Source organism: Macrobrachium rosenbergii, chromosome 5 (genome assembly GCF_040412425.1).
Source record: "Macrobrachium rosenbergii isolate ZJJX-2024 chromosome 5, ASM4041242v1, whole genome shotgun sequence".
Classification (NCBI taxonomy): Eukaryota; Metazoa; Arthropoda; class Malacostraca; order Decapoda; family Palaemonidae; genus Macrobrachium; species Macrobrachium rosenbergii.
In genome coordinates this window covers 57,664,670-57,687,653 of record NC_089745.1, presented here as the reverse complement: position 1 = coordinate 57,687,653, position 22,984 = coordinate 57,664,670, and the positions used below count along the sequence as shown (strand labels likewise).

General features: G+C 36.6%; 1 protein-coding gene across 1 annotated transcript in view; it reads right to left on the bottom strand.

Annotated features, from left to right (window-relative positions):
• LOC136838938 (ninein-like protein) overlaps positions 1 to 22,984 on the bottom strand; it is a 171,671-nt gene that overhangs the window by 53,989 nt on the left and 94,698 nt on the right. The window contains exons 9-17 of the mRNA XM_067104632.1: positions 19,176 to 19,412; positions 18,070 to 18,210; positions 17,599 to 17,773; positions 16,014 to 16,130; positions 15,487 to 15,650; positions 14,608 to 14,798; positions 12,843 to 12,985; positions 3,571 to 3,657; positions 3,219 to 3,335 (exon numbers count right to left, since the gene is read on the bottom strand). Coding sequence (XP_066960733.1) covers positions 3,219 to 3,335; positions 3,571 to 3,657; positions 12,843 to 12,985; positions 14,608 to 14,798; positions 15,487 to 15,650; positions 16,014 to 16,130; positions 17,599 to 17,773; positions 18,070 to 18,210; positions 19,176 to 19,412 — 1,372 coding nt within the window. The remainder of the gene's footprint in view (positions 1 to 3,218; positions 3,336 to 3,570; positions 3,658 to 12,842; positions 12,986 to 14,607; positions 14,799 to 15,486; positions 15,651 to 16,013; positions 16,131 to 17,598; positions 17,774 to 18,069; positions 18,211 to 19,175; positions 19,413 to 22,984) is intronic.

Sequence of the window (22,984 nt, the reverse complement as noted above, 5' to 3'; positions counted from 1 at the left end):
TGCTCTTAAAATCTGCTATTCATGCAAATTTAATATTTCAGTCCAATAAAATTTAGCTGTCTACATACATTAGCACCCAGACATGAGCAAGAAACATATATCCCTAAAAGCCATTTACAAGAAAAAAGCACAAAACCACTCAAAATGTTGCGAGTCAATCTTGTCTTAAAACCATGTACCCTTCTCTTCCTTGTAAGACTTTGGGGAATTATCTGAAGGACCAATCCCTTAGCTATCTGTCCTGTGGAACTGGAATTTGTTGTTGCCTTTTGTCTCCAATTCCTTTACAACATCAATATGTATTAACACAGTTATATCTCAGTTAATGGACATCTTGCTTAATGGACAATTTGGTTAAAGGACTTTTGTCTAAGGAAAAATCTGCTTTTTCAGATGTTTACTCAGCACAAAGATGACTGGCTACAACATGTATGAGATTAAGAGTATCACATGTAAGGTTCCAAGCTGAAACAATCTGAAGGGTTTGGTCTATGCGTAGGTCTCACTAAGTGCACATCTCTGCTAAACTTTGTGTGAGTGTACAGTATGTTCTTATTTGAGTGCTTATGTAATTAAATTTTACATATGTCGTAATGGCTGCTAAGACAGCTAGAGATGTAAGGAGAGAGGAAATCTATAATGGTTCAAAAGGAAATAACAGAAAAATAAGAAAGTGGTGTCCAAGTGGTTTATCCAGAGGAGGAGTACAGGATGGCGAAACAACCAATTTCTGCTATGATAAAACATAAAAAGGCCATCAAAGCAGCTGATGTTCCTAAGGGAGTGAAATCTGTTACAAAACAAAGGTCTCAGACAATTGAAGAGGTTGAGAAATTGTTAATTTGGATAAATAAAAAACACTTGACTGGTCATAAGTGTTTCTGAAGCCAACTTGTGTGAAAAAGCAAGATAATCACATGTTGATCTCTTAAAAACCATCCCTGGAACAAGTGCAGACAAAGAAAACCCCTGGAAGGAGTGCTGATAAAAGTCCAAAGCCAGTTTGAAAAATTCAAGAAGAAAAATGGCATAAACAGTGTAGTGATGTACGGGCAGGATGCCAGTTCTGACAAATGCTGCCATGAAATATGTTAGAAAGTTCAGTCACTTTATCAAGGTTGAAGGTTTTGTTCCCAAACAAGTTTTCATTGTGATGAGGAGGTCTATTTTGGAATAAAATCCCAAAATGGGCCATATCACCCAGGATGAAAAGTCCCTGCCAGGGCATAAGCCAATGAAGGACAGGCTAACTCTTTTACTCTGTGGGAATGCAAGTAGGGACCAAAAACTGAAGCCTTTGCTTGTCTACCATTCAGAAAACCTGAAGGTTATATCTAATTTAAATAATACACCATATCACTTTCAAGAGATGCCGTGACGTGACTGCTGATATGGAGCTGACCCCTAGAGAATTCTGGAAGAACCACCTCAACGTCCTCCAACGTATAAGTCTCACATCCAAAGCCTGTTGGAAGTCTCTGTACAAGACCATGAACTGCCTAGGGAGATATTGTGGCCAGAGGCTATACTAGAAAGGGACTTTGAAGGCTGTGAGGTTGAGCCTGTTGAGGAGAATATAGTGCCTCTCGGTAAGTCCATGGGCTTGGAGGAGAGTAATGGTGATGTGGAGCACCACACCAGAGGAAATAGAGGACCTTCAGAGGGAGCAGCAACAGAGAGCCTCGACGGCTAGGTCGGTAGAGCAGCAGCCTCGGACTTCATAGAGGTCTGTGGTGCGGGTTCAAATCCGCAGCCGACCGGTCAGAGAGGTGGACACTATGCTATCCATGTAGACATCCTGGGATTATGTATGTAATCAACAGATAGGTTTGCTGAAAGAAAATGGGTGTTACAGACTAATACACACACAAACAAAGCCACTCCAACATCTAAAAACATAACAGACACCTCACACATCTCGAACTGTCGACCTAACTGCTCAATTCTCCCCGCTGCTGGGAGAAAGGGAGCTGGGGATTTGGTACGATACATGTACACATGCGCTACCGGGGTCTAAGCGATGTCAGGCAGGGCAGCCGATCGAGGCTACGGTCTACCCCAATGCCAAATCAAAATCCTTTAAAAGAAGGCATTGTGCTTACCCCATATAAAAAATGGGAAAAAGCACGTTAAATGAAGAAGAAGAAGAAAAAGAGGGAGCAGCAACAGACAAAAGATGAAGAATTTTCCTCAGAGGAGGAGGAGGAGAGAAGGGAGGCTGTCCCTAGTTCTTTAATAAAAGATGTGTGCTCATTGGTGGGAAAGTACAAAGTATCCTTGAAAAATATCACCCTGACAAAGGTGTAACAAACTGTTATAAGTGTGCCCAATGGCAATGCTCTCTCACTTTAGGAACATTTTAAAATGCAAACAAAACAAATATCACTGGACAGGGTTTTAGCAAGAAACATAATGTCTCAAGACAAAAGCAGTAGATAAAGACTTTTCAGATAAGAGAAACAATCCCAGAAGCACAGTTGCCAGCTGGCTTTTCAAAAGGGGGACTCCACTTCCAAACATACCATCTCTCCTCCTCTTCACCTACCTCACCACTTTCCACATATGCCAACAACTCTCCCCATTACAGATAAAAAGAACAAATTTGCATGTAGTTCACCTATTTACTTTATTTTTTTTTTAATAATTTCTGTGTGCTAGACTTTTTCAATTCGAGTTAAAATGCCTTTATCTGTTGCATTTGTGGAAGTCTGGAATGGATTACTCTAATTTCCATAATTTCTTTTTAGAAAAATTCACTTGAGTAAGGACAGTTTGGTTATAAGACAGTCTTCTGGAATGGATAAAATCCTGTAAACAAGGTATGTCATGTTTGGGTACTGTAACATGGCAGATAAAAATGTTTCCAGCCTCTACAAGATAGAGTTAGAAAGTAAAACTGAATTCAATAGCAAGCATGGTTTGAAGCCACTGGTACATAAGTGTTAGTAAAATATTATTACAAAACATATTTTTATACTAAATTTTAACATGTTAAAAAAGAACATTCTTTTGAAATGCTTAGTAATTTAATAGTGTGCAGTGCATGTAACTTATAATAATAAAATTTTACATAAAACATCTATGTAAATGATATAGCAAGCCTATAAGAAAAGAAAGAAAATGTATAGCCATGCCAATACTGATCATGCACAAATACATACAAAAACATTTACTTAAAAACAAAGTACCACAAATACATGACAGGAATAGCCTTTTACCTCTGGTGTTGTTCTCCTCATTCTTTTTGATTCTCCCTCATAGCTCCTGTCAGAATCACAATCAGATCCATCTTTTTTATACTCCTCTTTGACTGAAGCCCTTACGTGTCTGAATACCTGAAATAAGTAGTTTTACAATTAAAGCCATAACAAAACTATGGGCAACCACTGCCTATATCAAAGAAGTATAATTCATATCAAAATACTTCTCAGGGGTGCTCCTCCCAACTTCATATATAATTCATAAATCTTCAAACAAAATTACCACACACTATAAGTGATTGAGAACTAATATAATCGATTGTATCTTTTTTAAAATTCACTTCTGTTTACCATCATGACAAATTCTTACCTGCTTTAATTCTCTATTAAGTAACTGAGATGCACTCTTCATGCTGGGTGAACCTGTCTCTTTAATAAAGCCTCCATCACTCACATCCTGGACAAAAATATAAGCATTTGTATGACCACAATTCATTTCATACGTTGGCAGATTCCAACACTGCATTCACCCTGTCTGAAGTTGGGTGGGGGAAGCCTGGAGAAGTTTCCAAGGTGGGAGACTGTCAGATGGCTAGGAGAGAAGGGGCAGTAAGGCTGTGTAGAGGAATTCGGAGAAAGTGTAGTTTTGGAAGGTGGGTAGAGTACGGATGCAGTTTCCCTGGCTGGGAGGGGGTTGAAATAAAGTGTGGGACGGGTGAAGAGAGAGAGAGAGAAGAGAGAGAGAGAGAGAGAGAGAGAGAGAGAGAGAGAGAGAGAGTATACCTTAGTTTAACCATACCACTGAGCTGATTAACAACTCTCCTAAGGCTGGCCCGAAGGATTAGATTTATTTTACGTGGCTAAGAACCAACAGGTTACCTAGCAATGGGAACTACAACTTATTGTGGAATCCGAAGCACTTTATAACGAGAAATGAATTCCTATCACCAGAAATAAATTTCTCTAGTTCTTCATTTGCCGGTCGGAGAATCGAACGCGGGCCCAGCAGAGAACTAGCCGAGAACAGTACCAACCCGTCCAATGAGGAACTGGAGAGAGAGAGAGAGAGAGAGAGAGAGAGAGAGAGAGAGAGAGAGAGAGAGAGAGAGAGAGAGAGAGAGAGAGAGAGAGAGAGGGGTATAGCTTACACTGAAGTCTATAACACCCACAATCCTTCACTTTTTAAAATCTTTATTTTATGCTATATTCTTATTTATATTTTTATTGTAATTTCTCATTTTTTAATTTTAAAACCCAAAAGATAAACGTGATTGTATGTGTTGGTTGGTGGCACCAGGACTTAAGTTATAAATAGCACAATGTGTTGCACGCATCTACAAATTTACATTTACATATTTTCATGTACTTTAGAGATAAAATATCAACAGCGATAAAATATTTTCTTGTTATATGTGTAATAAATCATACCGAGAGTCAACTACACTTGTAATAACAGGGCGTAAGGTAGAAGGTGTGCAGGTGGACAAGCACTCATATTTTTTGTACACTTTCTTGCTGTTGGCAGAAATGTATATGTCACTGTAATTTTTTGCTCTTCAATGGTTGATAGACATAGCATCTACAGCCATTAAGTATCTGTGCAATCTGTAACAAAAACCATTTCCTTCTTCACTTGTTTGAACTGTTCGAAAGTGGAATGCTTTTGTGATGCTACTTCCCGAGCACATGGCTTTCATTGCAGTGCCTGGAGCATTGCAGATCCTGCTTTATTGTGTGTAAAGATGTGCATTATGTGTATGGCCCCACCTTGTGTTAAGAGGGTGTGGAAGGTGTTGGTGTTGACCCTTCAACAGAAACTTGAAATCACTGGGAGGCTGGAGCAAGATTGGTCCAGGTCACATATAATGGAGGAGTGTGGCATTGCTCAATCAACCTTGCATGATATCAAGAGTTGCTAGGACAAGCTGAAGAAGTATGTAACAGACTTCAGTAAGAAGACAGTCAGGAGTCAAGCCTGTAAAGTCATGGCAAAAAGCCATTATGAGGACACTGAGTTGACCTTAGAACAAAGGGCTGCTGGTGTGAACATATGTGGTGCTGAGTTGAAGGCTGCAGCAACGAAGTTTGCAGGCTTGCATACGGTTACAGACTTTAAGGCCTCTGAAGGTTTGCCATTTTGGTTCAAAGTTCTATGTGGGATTTCTAACAAGAAAAGTCATGGCAAAGCTTTGGATGCTTCCAAGGAGGGAACAGAGGAATTCTGCCAGATATTGCAAGACTTCATTTAGAACTGGTCTATTCTATCACTCCTTACCCACTAACATTTTGGGTGATGAGAAGGAAAAGAATTTACCCGGTTGAAAGCTTTCCAAGCAACATATTTCTGCTTTGTTATGTGCAAATGCTACTGGTGGGCACTGTTGCAAGCCAGTGGTAGTTGGACATGCAAAGCAACCACATGTCCTGTGTGGGTTGATGGATAGGCTCCCAGTGATTTGCTATCATTCATCGAAGGCTTGGTTCACCGCCAGACCATTTCCGACTGATTTCATTATCATTTCAGTAAGGAGGTTATTTGTCATCAGACACAGGACCTTGGCATTCCTAGACATCGGGTGAAGTCTTTGCTTTACATGGACAATGTGTCTGTGCATCCTAGCACATCCCAGTTGGTCAGTGATGAAGGTTGTATTAGGGTCATGTATTTCCCTCCTAATACAACTGCACTCAATCAGCCAGTGGACCAAGGTCTTACTGTTGCAACAAAATTTATAAGTATTTGCTGAAGAAGTCTTCCATCTACAACTTCAAAGATGTTTGGAAGGATGTCACCATAGACCCTCAATCACGCCTGGAACCATATACTGAATGGAGAAGAGGCCATCATGGACTTCCAGGGGTTCAGAGTCGATGACTTTTGTGACACACTCATTACTGGAGGTGACAACATTCCCAAGGATGATGTATGGGAGTGGCTGGAAGGCAACAGCGGCGACTCTAGGTGCCAACTTCTCTCCGACAGCGAGATAGCTGCTGCAGTTGCATGTGGTGACGAGGCTGTTCCACAACAGCTGCCCTCATACAATTATACACGAATGACCTTTGATACAGTTATTATTAAGATATTGGAGAACCCCAACATGGAACCCATTAACTTCCCAAGGGCCTTGGACATGGCTGCACAATTGCAAGAGTAACGAAGGGTCGTCATTGCCAAGAAGAATCGTCATTTGTATTGTCAAAGTACCCCTGATAGCTTCTCCATATCCCAAACCTCTGTGCATCCCACCCAATCGCCAACCACTTCTTCAGTAGCTCAGTCCTTCAACTTGGAACTGCAGGCGAATATGTCTCCTGCTGCCTTCATCAATATGCAGGGTCATTCAGCCAACAATGTGATGTGTCCCTGCCCCAATTTGATGACCCTGATCCTCTACGTACCTCTACACCTCTTCCAACCATTTTACCACTTCATGTCTCCCGGGAGTCGCAGGAGGCAGAGGAAGATGATGCCAGCCTTGATGACACAGTTGAGCTGGTGGAGGTGCATGAGGACTTTTAAACTTCCTCACAAGTTTCTAAAACATCCGGCCATCATACACACCAAGGGCAGCGGGCACAGGTAAGTAACAGTAAAAAATATTTTCACATTTGTTAGAATATTTTGTTTTGTGACAATGTATTTTGGGGAAAATTATAAAAATTGTTTGTATAAACTATCGTATTGTATTGCATAAGAGAGGAAAAAGGGCTTACTTTTTTGTGCACAATACAATGTATTTTACAGAGTTTGGGGCTAATGAAAAAATTGTACAGCCTACTGTATTATGTGTAGCATACAAGAGAAGGAGTTTGCTTTTTAGTTTTTAAGTGTATTTATAGCATATTTTGTTACAAATATGGGAAAATATGGTAGATAACTGCATTTTGCATCAAATTTTCAATTTAAAGTATGATGGTTGTTGTTTTTATTAGCATATTTATGTTTATGGCTATGTGGTATTGACAAGGTAAGGTGAGGAAGGGTACAGACTTGCCCTTGAACACCTGTAAGTGTATTTATAGAGTTTATTTCGTTACAAATATTGTCTGGGGAAATACGGAAGACAATTGCTTCTTGCAGCAAATTTTCAGTTTCAAGTGTGATGGTTGTTATTTATAAGCATATTTGGTGTTGACAGCTATGTGGCATTGACAAGGTAAGGTGCAGAAGGGCATGGAGTTGCACTTGAACACCCATAAGTATATTTACAGAGTTTATTTTGTTACATATATGGGAAAATAAGGTATATAATTGCTTTTTGCATCAAATTTTCTGTTTAATGTCTTATGGTTCTTGTTTATAAGCATATATTAGTGTTACAGTTATGCGGCATTGACAAGGTATGGGGACGAAGGGTACAGAGTTGCCCTTGAACACCCATAGATTTTTTCACTTTTCCTTAACTAGATTTCACCCTTTTCTGACAGGTCCTTGGCTCTATTAATCTGGATAATTGAGAGATTACTGTGCAAGTGTGAACTCCGATTCTGTGGTAAGATCTACGATAACACAAAATGTTCTACTAAATATTTGCTAAAAAGAATACATAGTTTGGTCTTTACTAGGAATCTTTTCCCGATGCAAGGGACTGGAGCAAGAAACTGGGCCTCATTCAATTCAGCAAAAACTGGCCTTATTGCATAGTAAAACGATTCTGACCTGTTCACACCACTGTCTTATTTCAAGGGCATTTGACAGCTGACATGATGTCTAAAGTCTTCATAAAATTACCCCATATATATGTTAAAATATGACCATTAGGAAACCACAAACCTCTCCCATGGCTGAGAATCCACACCCCATAAAGATACATTTGTATTTGACCTTTCATACTGAACATTTGTATTTGACCTTTCACCTTTCAGTATAAACTTGACATAATTCTGCATACTGACATCATTAGTAGATTATACAAGCCAAACATGAAGTCTGTCTCATAGTACTTAAAAGTTATGACCAAGATTGAATTAATTTTTCACCAAGACCTAAAAACTCACCTAGACCTCACTCTACACATTGGCTTAACAGTGGAGTATACATGCCATATATCATACCTCTATCTTGTACAGTTGGGAAGGTTGTGTTCCTAGTTGACATCTGACCTCCCAGTATGACCCTGATTTCACTTTGCACACCTGTTTCATGGTGTAAGCATATATGCCAAATATGAAGTCTTTATTTTGTATAATTTAAAGGCTGTGATTCAAGTTAAACTTATACTTGACATCTGTTCCCCTGCTTTGGGGTTTCAAAAGTTACATTCTCATCTCACCCATAATTAAATAATTTTTTTGCCAGTCTTGAGGCTCATCTTTGGTAAAAAAATTTATGTAAAAATCACACATAACTTTCTGCTTACTCCAGTTAATAAAACAGACCTCCAAAACACAAGGTTTTATATAAAAAACATTTATTTAATCATAACCTTCACGTGAAATGGATCCAGCCATACCCACTCAAAGAGCTGAAAGAAGAAAAGTCAAAAGTACAAGAGTGAGCTAGCTCTAGGAATGCAAGGTGATGCCTTTTTTCAATCCTGTACAAACCTCCATCTAGATGAGAGAGCAAAGGGAGGAAAGCACTAAAAATTATGATAAATGAATTTGTAGAAGTTTGTAGAAGTTTTATTGGAAAAACACTATTCTTAAAACTCATGAGAGAGGACAAAGAAGAAGAGGCTCTGAAGACAATAGCAGGCCCCAGAGCAAGACTTTCATTCCGTTGTAGAAAAAGAAAATGGAGGCAGCTACCACCTCCAAATTCATGGGCTTCCATTACCATTGTAAGATATGAACCGAAAAAAGATAACACAGGGGTTTATTTTATACTTACAGACCCAGGAGGAGGAGAGCAATTGAGGCTTGTTGGCCTTAAGTCATGAGGAGTCTTCCTGAGAAACATTTAAATAACCTGCTGAAGCCAATAGAATTCCTAAACACAAGATAATTCTGATGTTTGGTGTTAAAAGAACAGATGAATGGGGAAAAAGCAGAAGGATGCCACCCAATGAAGGTTTATCCTGTGCTGGAGGAAGACTGGAGTGAGGGCAGAGAGATAATCCATATTACTTGAGAGAGTTACTTAACATTCCTCAGACACAAGAAGCCTGCTATTAGGTGGAACAGAGGCCTCAAGCAAACATAACCCCTGTTTGTTACACCAAGCCACAAATCTGACCCACTTTCTCAATTAAAAGGCATCTGTAGAGGATCTGCAGTGGTGGCAATAGCTTCTGCAATGACCTATGGAAAACCATCTCTCTGAGACTACACTGTAAACTTTCCAAGGTTTCTTCCCATTTTCAATAATGGGAAGAACCCTCAGGAGGTTTACAAAGAGATCCAGAAGACTGGGAAATACAAAGAGATCCAGAAGACTGGGAAAACCACTCCTGCTATGGCAAAAAGAAAGTGATGCGAGTTATCGAGTATTTTCTATGGCAAAAAGAAAGTGATGCAAGTTACCAAGTATTTTCTAATTTCAGAGACTTCACCAAAACCTGTTCCAGCAGTCTGAGTGGGGGAAACATGGCTATCCCAAGACTGGAAGCATGGCTTCTACTTCCCACACTGTTGGGTCCAGCTGTGGACACCAGTAAGGTAAAGGTTTGATGTTCAATGACAGGGCAAACATATCAGGCAAAGATATCTACCACACTTGCCAAGGAACCTTGAAACATCTGCATGATGGGGGTCGAGTGAAGGGAACACTATGAAAGAAGAATTTTATGAACCAGGCTGAGTGCATCTGCCAAGATGCTGTTAACTCTCCGGATAAAAGAAGGCATGATGACCTACCTTCCTGGCCAAGTGAAGGTCTCGACAGCTAACAAGCAAACAGGCAGATCTCATCCCTCCATTTCCTCAGGTAAGTGACGATGCTTGCCATGACTGATGCAGTGACAAGATGGTCATGAATGCTTAGAGGATTGACAAGATTACCCAATGCCTTGGATGGTTTATGTAATTGCAGCTCTCCTCCCTGGACTATAATCCTTTCCTGCAGGACTCAAACAAGTGGGCACCCCAGCCAATGTCTGAAGTATTGACAAACATCAGGTGTTTGGGATCTAATGGGATTAAAAGAGCTCCCTTCTGCATATTTTGGTAGTCCCATCACTAAGAAGATTGCAGAGCATGGATTTTGTGTTCATGATATATACAAGACAAGACACTGATACTGCATTCCAGAATGAAGCTAAGTGTAAGGCAGGGAGTGAATGTAGAAGCAACTGTGTGAAACCAGGTTCTCTAGCGAACCCAGATTACCAATCAACACCTATCTAGACTTGGCTCTCAGACAATGCTGTTAAAGAAACTCTTGGATAGTTTTCAAGAGTGTGATGAACTGTCTCACAAAAGATGAATCAACTGTGTTATAGTGTCCACACACTTCACTAAGTATGCCACCTATGTAGATGAGATAAGGCTGAACCTCCCAAAGTTGACCTGCTGGTCCAACAAATGGCACACATCCAGAAGCATCAGGTGCTTTTCCAATTCCTACCCACACAACAATAAAAAAATTCAATTTTAATAAATACATATGGCCTTGGGAATAGTTCTTACATATACAGGATATGGTACTGAAAGGAATAAACTACACTTGGTCCCACGAGAGCCATAGATGATGGATTTAGAAATGCTCAGTAATTACTGACTGGGATGGTTATGTTTGATCTAGTAATAAGTCACTGCAATTATGGCTGCTTTACTGTCACTGCAGTTATGGCTGCTTTACTGAAAGACCCTTTTCCTGTTATGCCTCTATGTGGCTACGAACCAACATATCTTAACTGTTATACCAGGTTCATATAACATGAGGAATTTAAATATGATTTTTAACCCAAGAACTGCTACAAGCCTCTTGAGCAGCCGTATGGAGGACTGCTATAAACCTCTTCAGAGCGTCATTTTCTACCCCTTCTCACAAATTCCCTCATGACATTACTTAACTTGTATTATTTTTCATCATAAAATTATCTGTCTGGTAGTAGTCCTAATGTTTAGAACTTTATTTTACCTATATATACTGTATATTTATGTATAATACAAAAATTTCCCCAGAGACCAAATTTAACTTTTTCGTAAAGGAAAATAGTGAAATGTAGTTCTTTTCAGTCAAAACTTGTTTTATATTAATATATTAGAAACATGCACAATAGAAAAACATATATAACAGCATACATACACACACATATACACAATATCACAACATAATATACTGTCTCATAAAGAAAATAAAAGACATGGCAACTCCCAAAACCTATGTTAGCATGTGATTGCCTGATGTAAATTATGGCAACACTCCCAATGTTTTTTTTTTTTTTAGTATCTGATGAGTGGTTGTTTAAAATACTGGGTAATAAACATAACAAACAGTATGAGTTACCATTATAATAAGTGTTTATTTTGTATTGGCTATGTCTAAAGCTATATTTTGATAACAATGCAAGCGATTTCCGTATTGTTTTCTGTGTTCTCTCTAAATATGATATATCATTTTAACCTGCTTTACAATAATAGCAATGGTAATAATAGTTACTATATGAATAGATAAAGAAAAAGTACCTACGAAGCAAATAAAATATTTGTAAAAAGTAAATGATACTATAGCAACTAGAAAGATCATCCATTTTTCAAGAAGAGAAAAATTCTATATGCTAGGATTTGAAAATAGAAAGTAATTTTCATTATCATTACAATCTCCGATATACAGTATAAGCTGTAATGGTTACTTGTCAAAAATAGGCTAATGTAACAAGAAGTGTAGTAAGTAAAAATATGCTATCCTCTACTGGACCCAACAACAAGCCCATTATACCAAACTCCCTCCCCACCCATGTGTGACAACTGACAGACCCAGTACCTGTGATACTACCGCACCTACTATTCACTGGGCAAAATGCCACGTTGCGCAATGAAATTAACTTCGATGGTTTATTACAAAATAACAAAGGGAAAGAGGGAAAAAATATTTTGATGTTACATACACGAAGTAATTACAAAGGGATTGGTAAAGTTTTGTACAGTATTAGATTCTGAAGAGTAGCATTTTTGTCAAGATAGCTGCAACACTGGACTCTTGTAAAACGATATTGGCGCATTTCTCAGGTTAAGACAATAAACCTAATAGGCTTCAATACCACTTCTCATATCACCAAAAAGAAAAAATACTGTACAGTTTAATAACCTCAAGTGGTGAATTTATTGCACTCAGTTCTGCTGTAAAAATAAAAGCACTATTCAGCAAAGAGAATGTCACTGTTTTTTTTTGAAAAATGGCAGTGAATCCCATGCACTAGAGATGTGGAACCATCAGTGTGGACCACAGTGTTATGTTTTATTGTGTGTTGTTTATGTTTTTCAGTGCATGCATTTACCATATTTATATTCATGATTAATGTGTTCGTAAGAATTTTATTCTAATACGAAAGTTCTTGGTAATAATGATTATGCAAAGTCTGTTTCATGTCTATCACTAGATAATTATAACTCAGGCTAATGTCTCCATTTTTGTTTTTGACACATTTTTGCAATTCTAGTATTTGTTCTCTAAACTATATTTAAGAACTTGATAGGCAATTCCCTTTAGAAAATAGATATACTTCTAAAATATAATTAAATCTGGATACTTACACTTTGCCCAGAATTTTTTCTCCGAACTTTACTGGAGAGTTCATCAAGAGATGGAGGTTGTGAAGTGTCAAGATTTTGAAGACCTGGCATGCCACCCTTCAACAGGCTTGACATACTGGTGTCAAGGAAGGATTCATCATAAGCTGCAAACATTACAGTAAAACTTTAAGCATTCATAATTCAAACTATAGTACATATTAAGAGCAATCACTGATGCTTCTTAACATCAACTATTTCCTTATCAGCTAAGAATGGTAACTTTTCCTCTTAAATTTCTGTACACTTATACTGCAACATACAGGAATGAATACTTGGGTTAGACATCAGTTTGGCAATAAAGACTGATGAGGACCAAATATGTCAAAATTATCAAATTTAAGCATTCCCACACCATGCATAAAACAAAACAACAACTGAGTATCATTAATAAAATAAACTCTACAGTATTATTAAACAAGCAAGTTGCTTTCCTTAAATTTCAAAATGAAACATCAAATATTCTTTGGTTCAGGCACTTGAAAGTAGTTGGATCTTTTTAGTGAAATATTTTACATTTGAAAGTTCTGCAACTAGTTCTTGAATGGTTTACTCAACCTTTTAAGACTTTTTTTTTTCTGGTGGGGATGTTTTCAATACACTCCATTCTAACTTACTGCTTCTGAGCATGAGAGATAGTTTGTATTTATTTGTCTTCCATGATACAATGCTGATTTTGATGTCATTTTGAAGCTAAATAATTGAGCTTTATTTTGTCACCTTTGAAAATGTAAAAAAATAAAATTATATAGTGAGAATGAGCATTGAAGTTACCCAAAAACAGAAATATCTTTAATTTTAACAATTTTTTTAATATACCAAAGGTTTACACATTATTTCTGCACCATCAACAACCAAACCCAGTTTGCTTTACAATTATATACAGTACAGTATATATTATTGCTATATTTATGTCAGTTATTGCAATATATAGGAATAATGAAAAATATGAAATAAATTTCATATTCTATCTGGCTTCATAAAATTACCATATGGTTAATTCTGTTTATTTTTTACAGATGATGTCTTTTGACCTTGACAGATTCTAAAGATATGGAATTTGCATGATGTCATTTGCTGTCACCAGAATCTCGAGGGATAGAATTCAAAATATGACATTTGATGTCATCAGTATCTAAAAGGGTTAAGATTAAGAACTTGTTTAGAACAAAGTTTAGATCTATATACCTTCAGTTTTATTTAACATCATGCTAATGACAACCCCTTGTATAAAAAGTATAAGAATGTTTCTATTAACAAAGTTCTCATGAAAAAAAAGGAACCCATTTCCTAAAAATATCCCAAACTGAAATAAAATAAGGTAGCCAACCCTTAATTGAATGAAAAAAAAAAATTTTTCCATTCTGTACAACCACAAACAGTAGTATAGTACCAGAGGGAAAATTCAGATGTCTGTAACATTTGTCAAAATTTATGAACATCTCTATTATGACTTCTGGGAACAACTTGAACAGAAATAATGAAGGTTGGTTGACTTAGGTATAATATATACAGAGCAGTAGTCACCTAAATTAACATTACTGATGACACATGATAGAATAACCATTACTGTACTGTCTTTTTTCCATGGTACAAAAATGGGCCTTGATAATGGTTAACCTTTTTCTTTAACCAAGTAAGTAGACTAAAACTCCAAAGAAGACCCCTAAAAAATGTACGGTGATTTCTTCAGAATTTAAAATGGCAAAAAATACAATACAGTACTTACATCCAACATCCACATAGTGTACATTTAAACCTTTGCTACAGCGCCTGACTTTAACACCTCGAGGACTCTCTTCCTCACAACTATCATCACCGGAACCACTATTAGAACCCCGCCGCTTAACTGGAGCCAGAAGACCTATAGGTGGATCAACGTAGTCTCCTAGACATGAGCCATCTAAGCTCTCCTTGTCACTGTAAATGTACATATTATGAGCATTGTGTTGCATAAATTGCAATATTAAGCTTAATACATCATAAACATGCAAGACAAGATCACAAACTTTTATATCAATTGTTGATAAGAATAGACAAAATTATACAGCTGTTTACCACAGTTAATCATCTCTGTCCATTAGTAAGAAAGAACATTACCTATTCATTACAGTACAACAACATTCATGGAAATTGTATACTTTTTTACAAATACCAGGTCCCCAGGTCTGCTCCCAATTCCACTGGCATGTGTGCCATGGTATTATAGGAAAAACATCAGCCTAATAGCAGCAATGATCTTTATTCCCACTTGTTAAGAGTTTAGTAGTTTAGCTAGACCAAAGCCAGTAACTGTTTTTGGTTTTTAGAGCTTTTCGAATTTAAGAATTTCAGATAAAGGATTGTGTACCTGTACTTACTAGGGAATCATGTTACATAAGGGTTCTCAATATGGCTCACTATTATCCAAACTTTCCACTTTCAATGGTAGGTTTTACAATGCGCCTACTGCAGATATGGAGGACTACTGGCTTTGTAAATTTGTATTACTTTTCAATTTTTCTCTCCCTCTATTATCAACCTCCAACCTTAAGCTGAAAAATTATAACAATTACATAAATGGGATTTCATCAGTAAACTAAATTTAATCTCCAGTAAGTTTCCGTACCTATTTCTAGCATTATTTTGACGTAATGGGAACGAATCCATTTGTGAAAGTAATTCATCATTATTATCTCGCAGTTGCTGATTTTCAGCGGTTACACGCTCCAACCTATCCAACAATCTTCTGTACTCGTCTTCCCTTGGGCTTAAAGATTCAAATTCTGCAACCTGCAAAAAAATTGTCTTTGTAACAACTGAATCTACATGAGGAGACATACTACAGCAATATCTCTAATAAACAACTAATTAGATCTAAAATCAGTACAGTACCATAATGAATATCATTAACTCCAATGATCCCTACTTCAACACTACAGAACTAGGTATCCCAGTTAACCTTTTCATTTGTTCAAAATAAGTTCTGGTAATATTAACTGATCCTGGACATTTGCCTTATTAAAGAAATATATATACAGTACATAGTATCTATAAATGTTTTGGATAAACGGTAGAAAGTAAGAAACTAATTTTCAAAAAATTAATAAAAACTGAACAAGCTTTGAGAATTCTACAACAAAGATACAAACCTACCTTTTTCCTGAGCTCTTGTAGATCTACCAATTGTTTTTCCATCTGTGATATTTGTCGCTGAGCTTCCTGTAACTTCTCGCTCAATTCTAAATTTTCAGTCTCAAGGCGCTTTATATCCTGCAGATAAAAAGTAGTAAAAAATAAGACTGGAAATCATAATCATTAATCTTTCTCCATCAGATATTTCTTTATTGAGAAGTGTTAAATTGTTCTCACAAAAATCTTTAGTCCTGTTCACTTCTCTCTCTGAATTCCCATAAGGTTGATGTCTTGTCAGTGCCATTATTACCTCATTTTCTGAGCCTTTTCATTTGTTTGTCTAATGTTGTTTCCATAGTTGCTACTTTTCTGACTACAGTAATTGCTCCCCAACCAACCTTTATCACACTTCAAAAAATCTCAATCTTTTATTTTGATTAAAATAATGATTAAAATGATTAAAATCTTTTTCTTCTTAAAATAAGTCTTGGAAATTTGTTAAATAGTAATTAGAACTCCTGTATATGACTTCTAAATGAAGTGTATAAATTATTCTAAGTTAAAGAAGTAAAAAACAATATTTTAAAAAGCAAAAAAATATATTTAGTTACAAATATTAATCCTTGTAACAGCAATAGACAAGTTAACAGACGAGTAGTCAGTATTACTGGTACTTTTGCTCTTTTCAAACAACCCTGACTTTAAGGGAACATTGTTAACTGGCAAAAGTAAAACTGTGATATGTTAAAAAAGGTCTGCCAGTAAATCATGCCATAGGAAAGTGGAAATTTTATAATACGCTGCTTTGCAACACTAATTTCTTCAGAAATTCATATGACTTCTTGTGTAACATATTTTCAAGTTTTGATGACCAACATTTTTTTTTCTTATGTGTAATATCTGTATTGTATGGATTTTAATCTTTACTCTATTTCTATTTTGATCTGTCTTCATACTGTGTTTCAACCAAGTAAGACTGTGCAATAACATGTTATCACACGTTTCTCCAATTTTGATGTTTAGTTTTCCTTTATCTGAAATTAAAAAAATTGCTGTGTGATTTGACATCCAATATGTATTATCAATATCTTAAAATAATGCACCAGCAGTAGCCCCATCCATTTGCATGCCAAGGAAATTTCTGATGCAACATGGCTTGCCATTGTATACCGTATACTGTATGTTACTTTGTAATCTGGTATGTTAAATCCAGAAAAGCTTATTACATAATAAAATCAATGAGCTTCAAAAACCTAAAATACAGTATTTTCAAAATAAAAGAACTAGAAAAACTACAATACAGTAATCAATATGCTGTACCAGCAAAAGTCATGGCACTTCAGTGTACTGAGACAGTTGCATGTGCATAGCACACCAACCAAATGATAGCCATCAATTTGTGAAAGTTGCTACCTTATTTTTAAGTTTATATTTTGCTTCCCAAATTTTACTAGTCAAAATTGGGGAGATCTTTGAGCTTGGAGTATCTTCAATGTGACGAAATACAATAATTGACAATAGTTTAAAAAATATACATATACAGTATACAGTACTTCATGACAAAAACCTTTGAAGTACTTACGATGAAAGGAAGACCAAGACTTACTGCATGAAGTGTTGAAAGTTTAGCCTTGAGTTTGGAGTCCTCTTGCAAAAGCTGGCTATTTTGTGACTGTAGTTCTCGCATGACAGATGACACCTGGTCCCTGGCTGCATCTCGTTCGCGTGTTATAGCTTCCTGAAGCTCACGAACTTGGTCCCTATACTGCCTCTCTAATTCCCTAAAATACAAACTTTCTTTTTTAGAACCATATCTAAGCAGGTGCAGTGAACAAGAATAAAGTTTTCCTCAAGTGTTTTGGTATTAGCTAAGTTACATGACAAATCCAACAGAGTTAATGTATTCTTAAATAGACTGTGATACTGATTTCTGAACCTTGGTGTGTACAGGTATGAAAAATGTACCGAAGTGCCAAAGATCTATACAGGTATTAATTTTTTTTTTACAGGACCAACATATCAAAACTGGGCATTAGGCAATAGTAATATTGTGAAATATAAAAATGTTTTAACTCACTGAATTTGATGTTGAGATGAGGCTTCCATATGGGCATTATGTTCATCTAGCTCCTGAGCCAGCAGGGCTAAACGCTGATTTGCCTCATTTAGATCAAAGCGCAGCTTATTTCTTTCACCCCGAGCAGAATCTAGAGATAATCTGAAAAAGATAATATGGATTACATCAATACTTCTAGATCTGGAATTATAGAGTCAGGAACATAAAAAATCTATATAATAGCACACAGCATATGTATACTTACAATACAGTCAATAGAAAAAAATTAAAATGACAGTAGCTGCTGGTTTTTTGTATCTCTCCAACCATACACATACACACACACACACACACAATAGAAGAGGATGAAACTAATGACTTACTTCCAATGACACAAACAACACTAATCTGAAAATACATTTTACATGGGCCTTACACCATAAACTCATACTTTTATTTTTCTTAAATATTCATGTTAAATGGTCATTAAAGACATAAATATAGTTTAATCTTCAATATTTATGCAATAATGAATTTAAGTGGTCTGTAAATAATCATTTGGAAGTTTACATAATAAGTTTGATGGAATCTTAACCAATAAATTCTGGCAGTCTAATTACAAATACAATATACAATAACATTACAGTATAAAATATTACCACAAATGAGTTCAAACAAAATATCTTTAAATAATCTGGATAAGTAGTCTAAAAATTTTAACTGCTGTTTCTATTTTTCTTTTACTTTCAATATTATTCATTACTGCCAACTACAAGTGTATGTTAGTGTTCATTATGCAGTACTGTTTCCACAAAATGTTTTGGAGGACTTGATTAAATAACATTAAAAATTCCATAAACACGACTAAAAATGGTATATTTTCTTGTTAATAGGTCAAAATTCTATCAAAAACCAAAAATCTTATCTGTATAACATTGAATAAATGATGCCTTCAAAATACTTCTGTAGTCACAACTCGTAATACAGTCCTTCTTAGGCAATCATTCTACAACTAATAACACCAGCATAAAAGGATTAAAGGGATTACATAATATTTTGTTAATTTTTCACATGAGCTAAGTAAGTTCTAATAAAATATACTGCCCACACAAGATTCACAAGTATACCTTAGGAACTTAATTTCATGAAGGTAAGTAATAACAGCCAGTTGGACAGGAGTGGCAGTCGTGGTCGCTGCCTGATCATCTGTTACCCGACATTCTTCCTCCAAGGCTGTAGAAAGGTCAGCCAATGAGAGGCGATCATGTGGACGGTGTGGAAAACCCATTTCCTTCAGTAAGCTAACACCATTTCCAATGCTGAGAGATTCCCACAACTCGAGTATTGTCTCCACACTGGCATACCTGAAATATACCAAAGTGAAAAATGTAAATTTTGTTTTTGAAGCTGCCAAATTCTATACTAGGAAAATAAGTACGTGAAGATTACAATATAACATTACAAGGATACAGCTGTTTTATTTAGTTACCTGATTATAAGAAGACAATAAATAAGTGTACCAAAATAATAATCCAACAATATTTATGATGTAAATAGAAATTACTTAAGAGATCCTATACATGGAGGGAATAACCACCCTTGATTTAATGATACCAAGATTACAGAATAACGAAAATATCTTGTACAGTGACATTGTAGGTGGTCATCTTTTACAAATTCAATTTGCTGATATAATATTGAACTGTTCATGTAATGCTACAAACTGCTTGGTACAAATTTCTCAAAAAATACATATATTTTCTGTGATGCAACCAAAGTTAATATCTCTATAAATCAATTTCAATAAAAAGATGAATTATAAACTTAACCATAGAAGTTTTCATTGCATTTACCAGTAATTGTAAATATCACAACTGAGAAGTTTGTTTATGCTCATGAACAAAAAAGCATTAGGTATGAAAATATTTTAGTAAAAATAAAATTAAAACATGTAAATATTCCCTGAGTTCTCTCTCACTCTCTCTCTCTCATTTTCTAAAACATTCTCCAAAGCATTCCAAGCATAAGTCCACCTTAATGCTAGGGCACCAGGTGGACACTTTCTCATTCTTGACTTGCTTGCATTTCTTCATGTTTGCACACACATGGCATGCTCTTTGTCATTTTGCTCTTGAAAGTGTTGGCGGCACTGATGCAATAAGATCAACTTGCGCATTTCACACCCTTCTACCAGCCCTTTCCAGTTGAAAAGTGCTAGCACCTGTGGATGCTAGTAGGCCAATGTGTATTGTTGTCAACAAAGCAAACTCTTTCCTGTCCTCCAAACCAATAGTAAAAGAATGCCTTTTCTAAACATAGTCTCTCCTTTCATGTCTGGAGGGAAGAGAGGCATCCCCTTCCTGTTTTTGCGAATGATACCTAGCACTCCAGTGTTGTTGTTACATAAATATTCACATAAGCCAGGGTTGGTGTAGAAGCTGTCTGCATACAAAATATAACCATTACCAAGACAATGGGTCTTGAGTGCTTTCAAGACTGCTCCTGAGTGGCCAAGAAGGTCGTTAGCATGAATATCAACATCTATTTAAGTATAAATAACAACATCCATCACATAGCCTGTTTTGCAGCCACTGATAACATATATTTCTACTGTATACCAAACTAATGTCTCTTGAAAAGAAGGCACCCTTTGAACAATGAAAGACTTTCATCAATCACAAGTTTTTGTGAACAAATGAAAAAATGTCTTGAAAATCATTCATGTATTTGTGCCATAATGTTCCTCATTTTCCAGTCTTTTATTGGAGTGGGGGCCTTCGAAATTATTATCTGTGAAATGGAAAAATCTGTAAATTGGCTGGTACCAACCACAATGCATGAACTTGGGAAATCATGATGTAAAAATAAACATATCAGTGAACTAATAATCCCTGACATGATGCTTATGTACATTGGGCATGGTGCAAAGAATACTATTAATTCCTTCCAGCAAACATGCATCCAAGCCTTGTGGTTAACCTGTGATACACTGCCCATGGTAACAGCTCATTTTATCAACTATGACTGAACTATTTTATCATCCACCTAGTGGCTGAAAGAGTCTGATTCCTTGATATCATTACCCAAGCATAAATTGGTAGTCATTCCTGCCATTTAAGAACAAACATAATTATTTGGTATATAATGTCTTCCATCTACAGTTGTCCTCTGGTATTTGCGGGGGATGCATACCACAGCCCCTGCAAATTTAAAATCTGTGAATATATGACACCCCTCTAAAAATGCTTATAACTACTGTACCTATTTTGATAGTTCAAACACCAAAATACCTCTCTAAAAATGCTTATACCTGAGTATTTTAACAGTTTTATCACAAAAAATGCATTTAGTCACAAAAATAATATGAAAATACAGTAATTGGTGAATATTTCTCTATGAAAAATACTGCAACTAGGCAAATTTTCTGTGAATAATGTGTATATACAGTACGTAACAGAGAAAAATCTGCGAATAGGTGAAGCTGAGAATCCTGAACGTGAATAGGTGGAGGTCCACTGTATTCACCCAACTTGTTTGGAAGCTCTAGCCAACATGCCATAGATCAGAACACCATCAGCCCCAATGCTTGATGAGTGAGACCAAGCATTCAACAAAATCCTGTTCCCATCAGCCTCTTTGCTTCATCGCCAATAACCTTAGCTTTATACTGAGCATTTACATCACTTTCTGCATCACTATGCTCTGCCTGTTAGTAACTTGGATCATCAAAACTGTCATCATTGTCAACATCTAAAACACCTAAGCCTTCTAGTTATCGTTGCCTTTGTCATTCTCATCATCTGCACTGTCAGAGAGCATAGTCACCATCTTCCATTCAACTTAACTCCAACTGGTGAGATATTTCCTCCTGTGTCAATGTCTTTTTAGGTATTTTACACCTAACACTCACATCTCAGAAATACACAATGTCTGCCAGATACACCAGACTCACTAGGATCTGTAATGGACCAGGGAACTGTGGGAGATACATCATCATTTTCCATCATAGCATCTTGGGGGCAATTGCCATTCCATCCCTGCACTGAGCTGAGGTCTGAAGAGTTGCTGTACTGATCCATTCAAGCAATCTGAATGGTTTCCCACATTCACTCAAATGTCATGGCACAAAAATAATTCTCACATGAGGATTACTGAACTCCACCCCAAAGCTATTGTTGCACCTCAAACGACCACTGCTGGACACAAAGGGTTAAACAGCAATCCTTCTGTTAGAATTGACTTGAGGATTTCTTCAGGGCTGCTCCCCCAAAAACCCTTTCACTGCATCCAAGTCCATCTTCACTGGGCCATTCAATTGTCCCATTTTGTGTGTTGGAACCATAGCCCAGTACATCTGCCATCACCGTTCTGCTGCAAAACTCCTCACCAAATTCACATATCAAGCTTGAGTTGGACACTTCACTTAGCCTCCGGACAAGCCCTGACAGCACGACTTTGCCCCCCAATGAGGTGTACAGTAATGTCTCACAAACACTACTACATTAGCTGCATGGGTTACTACCTTCAAGTAAGCATACCAAGATGTCCAATTTCATAATGGTTAAAATTACTTTCTTTTGGGTATCATACTGAAAGATGTTTGACAGAGTTGGAGATGTGAACACTGTTCAATGCACTAAGTTTTACTGTAAATAGCTGCAGTACATGATGGTTGTTTTTCAAATCATGACTTGGGCAAATTGTATATGAAGTGCAGCAGAGTATGTATGTTTGGCTAATGATATAGCTCTCTACCATATTCTATATTCTATGGTACATAAAAAACGGGATCCATATAAATGTAAGTAAAAGTCATGTGCAGCAACATCGCACTTATCCACACACTACTGTTCAACATTATTGGTAATCTTAATCTAGTCACTGTTTTTTCATTTTCTTGCTAACTCACACAAACCAGCATTTATATATACATTAC